This window comes from Nicotiana attenuata, unplaced genomic scaffold, assembly GCF_001879085.1.
Source record: "Nicotiana attenuata strain UT unplaced genomic scaffold, NIATTr2, whole genome shotgun sequence".
Taxonomy (NCBI): Eukaryota; Viridiplantae; Streptophyta; class Magnoliopsida; order Solanales; family Solanaceae; genus Nicotiana; species Nicotiana attenuata.
Genome location: NW_017673471.1, coordinates 61688 through 74035, shown reverse-complemented (window position 1 = coordinate 74035; position 12348 = coordinate 61688). Strand labels below are relative to the sequence as shown.

The 12348-nt window shown below is 36.0% G+C and overlaps 1 protein-coding gene across 1 annotated transcript; it reads right to left on the bottom strand.

The window, feature by feature from the left end:
• Positions 1 to 287: 287 nt before the first annotated feature.
• LOC109216465 (cyclin-A2-2-like) lies at positions 288 to 11749 on the bottom strand. The gene is made up of 13 exons (XM_019380623.1): positions 11623 to 11749; positions 10271 to 10352; positions 8461 to 8813; positions 7988 to 8264; positions 6723 to 6856; positions 6256 to 6348; positions 2912 to 3045; positions 2414 to 2489; positions 1584 to 1660; positions 1460 to 1493; positions 1227 to 1376; positions 1002 to 1136; positions 288 to 730 (listed from the first exon to the last, which is right to left on the bottom strand). The coding sequence occupies exons 3-13, from the start codon at positions 8773 to 8775 to the stop codon at positions 677 to 679; spliced, it is 1479 nt and encodes a 492-aa protein (XP_019236168.1). The 5' UTR covers positions 8776 to 8813; positions 10271 to 10352; positions 11623 to 11749; the 3' UTR covers positions 288 to 676.
• Positions 11750 to 12348: the final 599 nt, after the last annotated feature.

The window sequence follows — 12348 nt, the reverse complement described above, 5'->3', positions numbered from 1 at the left end:
CAATGGGCCAAGCCCATATTGACGCCACTAAATGAACAAAACATTCATTAGAAAAGCATATCCGCTAAATAATCCGTGCTTATTAACCCTTGTATTGCATGCCATGCACACTATAATCTCTGCATAACTTTGTCAGCAAACCAATGCCCCTCAGGTTTCACACTCTTGTTTGCTCGAAAGGGTCCAATCATGCAGTTTTAAAAGCACAACGCACCACCAACCCCACCACCATTGCAAACTACCCCTAAACACCTAACAGCCACGTTAACAAAAATAAAACTTGTATCTAGTACGAAAACGGATTTATTTAGCCGAAAGAATAGAAATGTCATAGTTGGAACCATTTAACAACAAGAGCTTTCAAACAGCTCCAAATACATGATAGCAAGTAGCTACCTGAAATGCTGTTAAGTTACTTCTTACATTGCCATTTCTTTTAACTTACTGCCTTCACTTCATTGAAGTCTCCATGTTTCTGCAGCACCTGCAGTCTGCTAGTGCACGAACATGGTAGGACGATACATACTGGTTGAAAGTTGACGGAGGAATGAACAGAAGAATGAGTTCCAGGAATGATAGTTTATTGTATGTTAAAGATTAATGTCTTTTCGCATGAGAAAGCAACAATGGATGTGCTAAACTTGAACTGGCCAACTGGAGTTAATTTCAGCATTGCTTAGAACAGTGATTGGACTGGTTCCCGAGACGATAAAGTTGCCACGGACTTGAACTGAAATACAAATGAAAGCTTCATTACACTAAAATGATAAACAGCTGATATATGTGGAATGTACAAAAAAGAGATAGTATCTTATGTATTTTTATTATAATAAACAAATTGTTGATGCTTTCTTTAAACTCATACTCATTGAAAAAAGAATGAAGTTCTATTATGTTTGAAGCTGAAAAGGTGGACATTTTTGTTCCCCCATTTGTGTGAACATCTTTGCATATCCTAGATTAGCAAAACGAATAAATAAGGTTCTGATACAGTTACTTACCTTTGGTTGTCTATACTTTTCCCGAATGGCATTTAGGGTGCTTCCGCTGGTGTTCAGCTGTAAATCTTGCAGCAAAAGAACTGTGGTTTTCAGCTCTAGCGCTGTATACCTAGTGTAGTGCTCCAAAGTTGGATTCTGCAAACCATTTCCATAGTCATTTCGTGGTTGCATTACAATTGCAAAGAGAATGACAGATAAGATCAAAGGAGCAAAAAAGCTGCATACCCATGGGTGGTTAGATTGATCAAGTGTCCATTTGGCTAGAAATACAGCCGATGCAGCAGTAATAGACGGAAGAAACTTAAGAAAACTATAGTCAACAAGTGTTAGCTCTGCTAAATAGTTTGCCATGAATTCCAGTTCAACAGAGGGAACCTGCAGGTTGGAGCAATTTTTACTTGGTCATATAAGTATCATTTTCTAGGACTCAACCAAAGCAAGAATGCTATCTCATCTACCTCATATGAAGCTTGTGCTGCTTGAACAAATCTCCTAAAACAAAGAACAATGGCACAAATAAGGAGCCTGCTCTCAGGAGTAACATGAGTAAAATTTGCATATAATGCTAGCTGTAGGAGGTACCTCAGGAACTTTTTAGTGGTCGGAGCAGCAAGTTGAAAGCCCAAAAAATTCAGTACTAGACTTTCCATTCTTACTACCTGACATTCGATATATTAGCCTTTTCACATCCAGAAGGAACTTTAAGTCATATCATAGAAGACATAGAAAAACATTCTGGAAAATGCTCAGATAATTGCTCAAGTAGGAACAAGAATGCATCCAATATATCGTCAAAATAAAGGAAAGCTAAGAGCTAGATGACACAATCTAGCTAGTTCGTCTAACAGAAGATTAGCAGAATATGCTAGTCAATTTAGTTCAAACCAGCAAAAGAAAAAATTGTAGGATGAGCGACTTTGCTGGAATGGCAGTCAAAAGAACTAGCGTTAGAGTATGAAGAAGCAGGTTTTTTACTATTATTGATTTACCAGGACAAATTCTGAAAGAATAGTTGGGATTCATAACGATACAGAATAATATATCGGACCTAGGGGCTTAACCCCAAGAACTAGCTCATGTGTCAAAACCGTATTAAGAAGCTACAACCTATACTCTCAACCAATATGGGCCTCTAGAACTCCCAGCACGCCCAGTGATGGACATCAGGAGCAGGATAACATAACATGAGAGCCCAACATTGAGTAACCAAACATTGGAGATGGTTACTAATGACCTACGCAAACAGGAAAATAAACTCAAATAAGCAAAAAAAAAAAAAAATGACACATGATCTTACATTAATCAAAACTAAGGTTATTTAACTGTCTTTATTACATAGCCCATCTTCATGTACATCATTCTCCATAATGATAAAGAAATCTAAAAAGAGATCAGCATTTGAATGAGCATACCTCTTCTTTTGAGCAAGTGTTGTCTGTAATAAAGCAAAATTCTTCCACACGAGGGGCACAAATTTCTTCATATTTGCTGGAAGCACAAAATCAAGATAAAAGATTATATGATGCAGAAAAAACCCAATGAAAAAATGCAGATGGAAGTTCGGCTAGTTTCTCTTTTCTGAAGCTATAAAGAATTTCTTAAAATTCGGAAGAGCTCATCACCTTATTGTAAAGCACATGCACATACAAGTTAAAAGAATAAAAGAACTAAGTTAGAAGGCTCTATTTCCCACAAGCTCCCATGGAAAATATAGGGATATCTATGTGATTCACAAATTCAAATATGTAAAAACATTTTAGTTTACCCTATAACCTTCAAATCTATCAATCATTACTAGACTACATTAAGAAAATATTCAACAGGAAAACATGAATAAAGGAAGTGCAAAGACCTTCTTGACTGGTCAATGGTCATCCTTGATATGATTGTCACAAATGAAAATTACTTACGAAGCAATTAGCATGCAGGTAACTCCGAGCAGCTGCAGCTTTTGTTTTTCAATGTAATTCTCAGAGAGGAACCTATCAATGAGATGTACAGTCAGGTAAAGTGTGTCTGGAACCAGCCTATATTCTTCAGAAACCTGCAAGAGAGGGAACAAGATTGATGGTCAACAGATACAATTTTTATCGTGATGCAAGAAAAACAATATCCAAGCACTTGACAAGTAGGAAAAGAGCTAATCAAAAGTAAGTCTGAGTTCCATAGGCCAGTGCTATTATCAATATGCATAAATGACTATGGCAATATGCGTAAAGGCTGGTTTGATTCCCAGTAAGAAAAAACAATTCCAGCATTAAAATCCGATTACTAATAGAATGTTTTGGTTGCCATTTTCATCTCTTGCATAAATAAAACTGCCTCCATTCCATCTTATGTGACACTATTTCCTTTTTAATTTGTTCCAAAGACGCCTATCTATATTTATTATTTAAAACCGTCAATCAAACATTAGTTATGCAGGGATTCTTATACTGCCAAACAAACACTACATTTTGTTATGCAGAGATTACTTATTCTAATCTCCCCAACCAAACATTGTATTACTTTATGTGATAATATGCTGTAATTATTTTTCCTAACCCCTCCAACCAAACAACCCCCAAGGGTATTACTGGAACAAACATTTATCAAGTTTAAAACCATACACATGTTTCATATTACAATCTCGCATCTAATTTATGATTCAATAAACCAAAAAACAAAATATGTATATGTACTATATAATTTAGTTATTACTACCGCTTACAATCGCAACATAACTTATCAGCGAACCAAACCAAATATGAAAGATCCTGTCATAACTAACATCCAATGATATGCTTTCAGGAAGAAAAGAACCTGTTATCTTCAGGAAATATCTCAAAAGAGAAAAGGAGAAGTAAAACATAAAAGTTGAACAAGATAATAATGCTTGAATGTAAAGCAAATATTCAGTTGATGATGCATTCGGAAAAGGAACCATTCATCAAAGGGAAAATTTCACATAAGAACAACTGGGCTCCCTACTTTTCAATTTTTTAGCCCATATTTCAATTTACAACCAACTAGCCCAAAACTAATAGGCTAAGATTCAACATCCAGCTCCAATAGGTTTTCGAAATTACTATTTAATTTTTAAAAAGATTGCTCAAGCTTTAAAGGTAATTTTCGAATCAGTAACCGTGACTCAAATATATTAGCTCAGCAAACCAAATTCATTTGGGTGGTGAAAAAATAGATTTTAACAAGCTTAAATATGTGGGTTTAAATTCCGAATTTGATTTTGTGAGAAATTTGGAGTGGGTGTTATAGAGACTTGTTAGAAATAGTATAAAGAGGTTGTATATAAAATTTGAAGTCATTTAATGGAGGGCCGGTGTTAACGAGCGATTGGAGGTTTGGAGACAGACTCTCGAGTCTAAGGGTTTCAAATTGAGCAAGTCTAAGACAGAGTACCTGGAATGCAAGTTTAGCGCTGAGTCGAGGGATGTAGGCGGGGACGTGAGGCTTGGGCCACATGTCATCCCCAAGAGAGATAGCTTCAAGTACCTTGGGTCGATGATTCAGGGGGGCGGAGAGATCGACGAGGACGTCACTCACCGCATAGGGGCGGGCTGGATGAAATGGAGGCTTGCATCTGGAGTCTTGTGTGACAAGAAAGTGCCACCGATACTCAAAGGTAAGTTTTATAGAGCTGTAGTTAGACTGGCCATGTTGTATGGGGCAGAGTGTTGGCCGGTTAAGAACTCTCATATCCAGAGGATAAAAGTAGCAGAGATGCGGATGTTGAGGTGGATGTGCCGGCACACTAGGATAGACAAGATTAGGAATGAAGATATTCGGAAGAAGGTGGGCGTCGCCCCTGTGGATGACAAGATGCGGGAAGCGAGGCTCAGATGGTTCGGGCACGTGCAGAGGAGAAGCCTCGATGCACCGGTGAGGAGGTGTGAGAGGTTAGCCGTGGTGGGTACGGGAAGAGGTAGAGTGAGACCTAAGAAGTATTGGGGAGAGGTGATCAGGCAGGACATGGCACGACTGCACATTTCCGAGGACATGGCCCTTGATAGGAAGGCCTGGAGGTCACGCATTAGGGTTGTAGGATAGGGGTAGTAAAGCTTTCCTTACTTCATTCCGGGGGTGAGGCGGGGTTGGATTAGGGTTGGTCTTAGATGGCCTGCAGTTTATGTTGGACCCACACCATTCTTGTTGTTTGTCTTAGCCCGGGGCCTTAGATTATGGTTACTGTTATTGCATGTCATTCATCTTTCGGTTTTTATGTTTCTGTTATTATTACGATTTCCACTGGAGTTACTAATGATTTCTCTCCTCTTGTTTTTTCTTACTTTATTTTTGTCTTTCTGAGCCGAGGGTCTATCGGAAACAACCTCTCTGCCCCTATCGGGGCAGGGGTAAGGTCTGCGTACACATTACCCTCCCCAGACCCTACTATGTGGGACTTTACTGGGTAGTTGTTGTTGTTGTTGTTAATGGAGATTTGGACTGGTTTTGAACAAGAATTGCAACTGAAAATCGTGGAAGAATTTCGTCTACAAACGCTTGTATAAAGGTGTATAATAGTGTATAAGATGTGTTTATACACTCATATACAATATTATACAAGATTATACATAATTATACAAAAAACTGACTTCGTCTTCTTCCTTGCGTCTTTTCTGAAATTTAACTCAAAACTTGCTCAAATCTACTCCAAATCACTTCAAATTTAATTTTTGAACTCCTTTTGATAGTTTCAATCAATTGGAACAACATCCAATCTATAACAAACTCAAAAAATACTATTTTCGAAAGTAAAGCTTTGAATGGCCTTCAATGATGGACTTCTACTCTTCAATTTTCTTACATTGCAACCAGGTGACACAGGGGGAGAAGCAATAATAGCGGACGTCCCCTTGAAGCATATGTAAAAGATGTGAGAAGAAGAGAGAGTGAAAGCAATGGTTGTGAGAACATAGATTTAACTCCATAGCTTTTAGAAGTAATGGTTGTAAGAACACAGATTTTATATTTGCACTAGCTTTCAAAATATGTAAAATATGGGCTAGGTCGGGTAAAACTTAAAAACATGGGCCATTTTTATTATGGTGTGAAGTTACGTGTATTTTCTTGTAATTCTCTCTTCATCAAAAGATCAAAGTAAAAGAAATAAACAAAAAGGTTATCTACTATCACAAACTTAGGTAGGGGAAAAAGATGTGAGAACATTTTGTTTATTAAGAACAACAAAATACTGCTTAAGATACTCTTTCACATAATATTAAGCATTGTAAAAGTATCAAGTAAGCTAACTGACCTCCACAAGCCAATCAATTAGAATACCTCGCATACCCTTGTTAACGTCCCGCTGCAGCTTTTCCATGTAATTAAATGAAGGCCGTCGGTCAAGCTGTTCGTGAGAAGAAAATGTCTTTGAGTAATTGAGAAATAGAAAGCTTTTTTCTTAACAAGTGGTCCTCCTTAGGTTGACAAAGAAAGGGGAAGGGTGCATCTCTTAAACTTGTTCAGAAGTATAAAAACCTATTTCACTCCCTTGCCAGAAAAAGTGCTTAAAAGATAAACTATTGCATTGTAATTATCCATGATAATATTTTTTTAATCAAATACTAACGGAAACACTAGGTTGATGTTGTTTAGATGGTTACAGTTGCTGAGCAACACTAGGTTGATGTTGTTTAGATGGTTACAGTTGCTGATGCTATCACTAGACTTATCAGCAGTGCGTCAGTCATTTTCAAAGTAGTGACAGGAATGCACACAAACCTCCATGGCATGCAAATTGCTATATATATCAGGAGCATATAGACTACACATTAGTGGATCCTTGTGCTTTGAATCTATATCTGCTATAACAAGAGAATAGGAGCCTTCTTGTTTCTGGCAAACCTTGGTTTCATCTGCACAATGAAACAGAAACAAAATAAGGCCCTTCCAGGAAAAACATATCAAATAGAAAGATATCCTTTCAGAACTATTAATGTGTTCATGCAAATTAGATGATTAAATGTTGCAAGCAATGACAAAAGATCAGCCAGATTAATAAGTTTTCCTGCCAACAATTTGCTTTTTACCTTTCTGGAAAAAGGTTTCTGCAGTTTATTCATTTGTGAACTGACACATTACGCCTTTTATAATGGATACATAAAATACCTATTCCCTTAAAACCACAAACACGTGTCACTAGTAAGGTAGTATGCACTCAATTGGTTTCTTCACCCTTTCCGTTGTGTGCACTACATTGTCTCTTTACTTCCAGTTATTCTAAGATCTCCATTTCTACTGATGGTACTACGAGTCAGATACAACACATTCAAGTGAGCAAGATCTCTCTTTAGAAGTTAATTATCTTAAACTCATTCTTTTTTGCATAGTTATCTTAGTTACAGTTTAATTCTATGTATTTGTCTGTGAGAGCAATTAAGGTTGCAGCCATACAGAACAAGGGCGCATGAGGAACAGGGAAAAGAAAGAGTCTACTGAATTGAGATTTAATATAATGCAAAATGCAGTGAATAAAGTCATTACAAACTTCTATTCAAGAGATTGCGATCAAAATTATAACATTGAATTCAAATCGATACCTAATGTAATGATGATGAGATATCTGAGTTAGACAAAGGGACATAAACAGTTTTGTACTACTAACGAAAACATATATCATTACAGAACTTCTCGCGCTCTTAGAGAATTGCATGCGGTTCCATCAGAACCTTTCACATTAGGATCAGATTCAACGGTGTTTCATATAAATATAAACTTTTTGGCAGTCCCAGCGATCTTGGTAGAACTATTCAAATGATAAAGTTTCCAGAAAAGTTACACTTAACAAGTATATTAGTTGTTGGTCCCTATGAACAAGCAGGCAACAATTATCACAGATTGGAACAGAAACCAGATTTTTTTTTCAAACTTAAAAGGAGCAGACACAGCTCAGTCATGACAGTTGCACTTCAGACTACTTCAAAAGAGTGAATAAATCAGAATATTCGAAGGCTTCAAATCTTGCATGATAGCACACAATATCGTACCTTTTTCTGTTGTATTCGGGACTGCAATGCCTGTAGGTAAACTCCTATTCACAGGCATAAGATCAACAAAACCACACTGTGCTGGAGTGATATATTTACTTGGGTGAGTTAATGTATGGTCCTTGAAGCGTGCTTGTGAACAGTGTTCTTGTGATTTCTCGATCTTTACTTCTTTTGCTTCTTCAATCGTGTTCTCTTTTCTATCTTCATGATGCAGTCTTTTTACCAAAATAGCAGGTGTCACCTTTGAATTCCTCTTATCAGAGAATTTCTTAACCTATCACCATTAGACAAGTTGACATCATTGGCCACATTTTGATAAATATTGAAGCAAAGAAATAGATTCACCACTGAAGCTCCATTCGATGAAACAAAGACACTAGTTCAATAACCAATATTATGTCCAGCAAAGTGATTTCATTTCGAATGAAAGAGCGAATATGATATAATGAAACTCGAAAAAAACAACTCACCTGAAATTTGCTTCTATTGATGCAATTCATGTATGAATTGTCACAAAGCACATTGGTGACATCCCTGAGAACAGCCCTTCGCTTAGGCTGTTGACAGGCTGTACTAGAAGTAGTAACTGGATTATTCTCATCCGAGGCAGATCTTTTGTACTTAGTTCCCTGTGCTCCCAGTCCCTGTTTGTTATCCTGTCTGACAGACGGGTGTCGAGGCGGTAATCCTCCTGATGAACCCAAGGCTTTTGCCCGTGATCTTGTGATTCGCATAGTGGGCTCTTTAAGATTAGAAAATCCAATTGTCATATTTTCATTCCTCATTGATCCAGGTGGTGATATGCCTATTATCTGGGCTACAACTGCACAGCCAACATTACATCATCATAAACTTTCAATAGCCAAAGATAAAAATGGCACATAAAAGTGTTAAGAAAACGATTCTGTGGAAACAAATGCGTAACATGGACCTATAAGCGGGAACTTAACATTAATCTCAAAAGACATATCATAGAACTTTAGAAAACAGCATAAACAGTTTTTCAGCAGTGTTGTCAAAGGTGAAAAGCAAGAGAACGTCGAAGGTCTTGGGGCTTTAGCAAAGGGCCCAAAGACAGAAAAAGAATAAAGAATATATATGTAATGCAAGAAAACACAACTAATAAAAAGAAACGACAGTTATATAGATAAATATGTAGGGCTTTGACAATATCATTCACCAGCAAGCTCGGGTACATTAAAGTAAAGCAAATAAATGTGCCCAGGTACCATGATAAGAAGATGACTAGTGCATGATCAGTTTTTGACATGACCAGCATGTGATCTAATGGGAATTGAGAAGCTTTTCATCAAAAAGCATGAAACTACTATGAACTGGTACAGTAACTTGAACTTGGATTCATCTTATCCAGTTAACTATATGCAACTTATGCCAGATGGAGCTATTGATATAGAAGCAGCAAATAACATCTACAAACACACAGTCAGAATAGCCAACACTATTGATGTAACCTCATAATGTTTGTTTGATTGTAGCATTCATTTAAGCATAAAATTGATTAGGAAAAGGAAGTAAAGAACTAGTGAAAAATTTAGAGGAGTTTTCACTAACTTAGATAATGAAAGTCAGTCTTACCAAAAACAAAACGAAGCTACAAAGGAACAAACCGGTCATTACTTTGTTTTCTTCTTTTCGTCAGGTGCGGTCAATATTTTCAAACTAAGCTATTTTTGTTACTATGTTTTGTAGATTTACCCATGACAAACAGAAAAAGACCCACCTTTTCATACAGACTATCTTTTTCCTGACTTTCTTTATCCGCTTTAAACTGTTCCACGAAAGATGGTATTACATTTTCGCATGACCACCAGCACCCACTAGCAATCTACTAAAAGACACTTAAAGTAAAGAGGTCCAAGACTGTAAGAGAGTAAAACGGAAATCTAGATCTTCAAATGCAGCAGGCAAAAGAATCCCTTTGACTCGTTTTATCAACCAAGGGTACATAACAAGCGAATATACAATCATATATTCTAATTAAAAGCAGAAGGAAATTATCTGGAGAGAAGCAAACATCTAGTCTTTATGCTAACATCTAACCATTGATAAGAGCTTATCTAATGCTCTATTCGACAACAAACTGTCAAGACTCATATGCTTTTTATGTTCCCACCTTCTAGTTAAGCGTGATTCTAACCTTTTTTTTTACAAGGAAAGAATAAAGGGCGTCTGCTAAGTGTGATCTAACTAGAGCGGACTATCTTTAAAAATGACACCATATGTAGGACAGTCACCTATATCTTAAAGAGTGAAATTCACCTGCATTGCGTTCCACCACAATTCTAGAGCTTTATATAAATAAGAAGCAACAGTCATAGTACTCTTGAACCAGGGAACAAGCCTGCATCAAACATTTACTTATGAGTTAAGCATTACGGTCTAAAAAGGAAAGATAGCACATAGCATTCGCACGGAAAGTTCTACTAATGCAAAGTAACCTACTCATACATTGTTGCTGCAGATTAAGTCATTCAGTTTCAAAATTTAGCATCTATCCATTCAAAGGTAGACCCTACATATAAGCAATTGGTGCATGCTGGACTTCGACTCTATATGTGTATAATCCACCTCTATGGTCCACGACAAGTTTGAGGGAACATACATACATGTAGGGTGACAACAAGTGAGATACTTTTTTTTTTATAATGACAACCAATGAGATACTAAATTTAAAATATTAGTATTATATTAAACAGAAAGCAAATAATCAAGAGATATCATTCATCTCAGTCAACGTTTATGCAATTTAATTACCCTTTTGAATGCAACAGATAATTTTTAATTATAAAAATCACTCAATTTGATATACTCGAAGATTTTCTTAAAAATCCACAAATAAACTAAAAAATAAGAAGTTAGCCTAAATTTTCTGAGAATGGCACGACAGATCCGTCAATGTTCTTCAATTGGAAATTCAAGTCCACTGCAAAACTCTATTTCCTTCTAACTTCTAGTTCCACAAGCAAAGCAAAAGTATTAGAACAATTTTTTTTTTCAAAAGCAACCTGAAAAAATAGAATTAAATAGCTTTAAGATCTCAAAACAAAAAAATGCACCATAAATTTTAAATTGCTTTTTCAAATGAGAACAACAAATAGGAAAATACAAATTAAAAAATGCAAATCAAATTTGTTTCATTAGCAACCAAAGAAATAAATTAAATATCTTTCCAACCTCAAAAGATAACCAAAATACACCATAAAATTTTTAGAAAGTAAAAACTACAACTAAGAACAAAATAAAATGAAAATAATAATCTATATCATTTTTATAAGTAACCATAAAATGAAAATTAAACAGCTTTTCAACCTCAAAAGCCAACAAAATGCACCATAAATATTTTTTTTTTAAAACTACAACCAAGAACCAAAAATATTAAATTAATAAATCCAGAGTCCAAACTCCAAATAATTAGGAAAATTCAGGAATATCGCTAAGCTCACAGATCCGAAAGCAAATCCTCCAGGATTTCACAAATGGAGCTCAAAAATTTTCAAAAATTCAAAAACAATCCACTATTCGTCGCAAAATACTGCGATGTTATGGTACATTGCAGCTAATCAACTAGTACAATATACATATTCATTTGTACATATACAAGTTGAGCTTACTCTGCATTTTTAATAGCTTATGAGCTAACGACACCGTTAAAATGGAGGTGCCTCGATAGCAGAGCTAGGGTTTCTATATTCTCCGATCAATCAATCTAGCTCGTCTGTGTGGTTTCAGGGGGCTGGGGTGGGGGGAGGGGGAGTGAGAGTGAGAGAGTCATGATACATATATAACACTGTAGATGTGGAAGGGGTAGGGTGGGTAGTGAAGGTGGGGTGGGTGGGGGGTGAGTGAGAGCGGGATGGTCCATAGTTCAAACTTCTGTTTCTGAAATGCCAAAAAGAAAAAAGAAAATGAAAGAGTTTTTTCTAATTACTCCGTCGGGTCTATCTTTTCATTATTATACTATTTTGGTCAAGATTTTAAGAAATTAGAATTGCTTTTTCTTTTCTAAAAAACAAATCTTATTTTTTGAGAGTTAAAAGGGTCTAACCGAATTTTTAAAAATAAGTGATTTTAATAATAGTTGAAACCACAAAAAAAAAAAAAGAGCAAACAATTGACATTTATCTTTGAAAAAGAGGCAAGATTGTAATTAATTGTTTCATGACAAAAATAATCTTACCAAAAATTTATGTTTACTACAATATTTTTTTTTAATTTATCTCATACGTCTCGCACACTCTCCTTTCTTGTTCCATACATATCTAAGATGCTTAACTAAAGTATCGAATCATAATTTGACAGTCAAAAGCATTTTTTGAAAATTGACCAAACTCAAATTA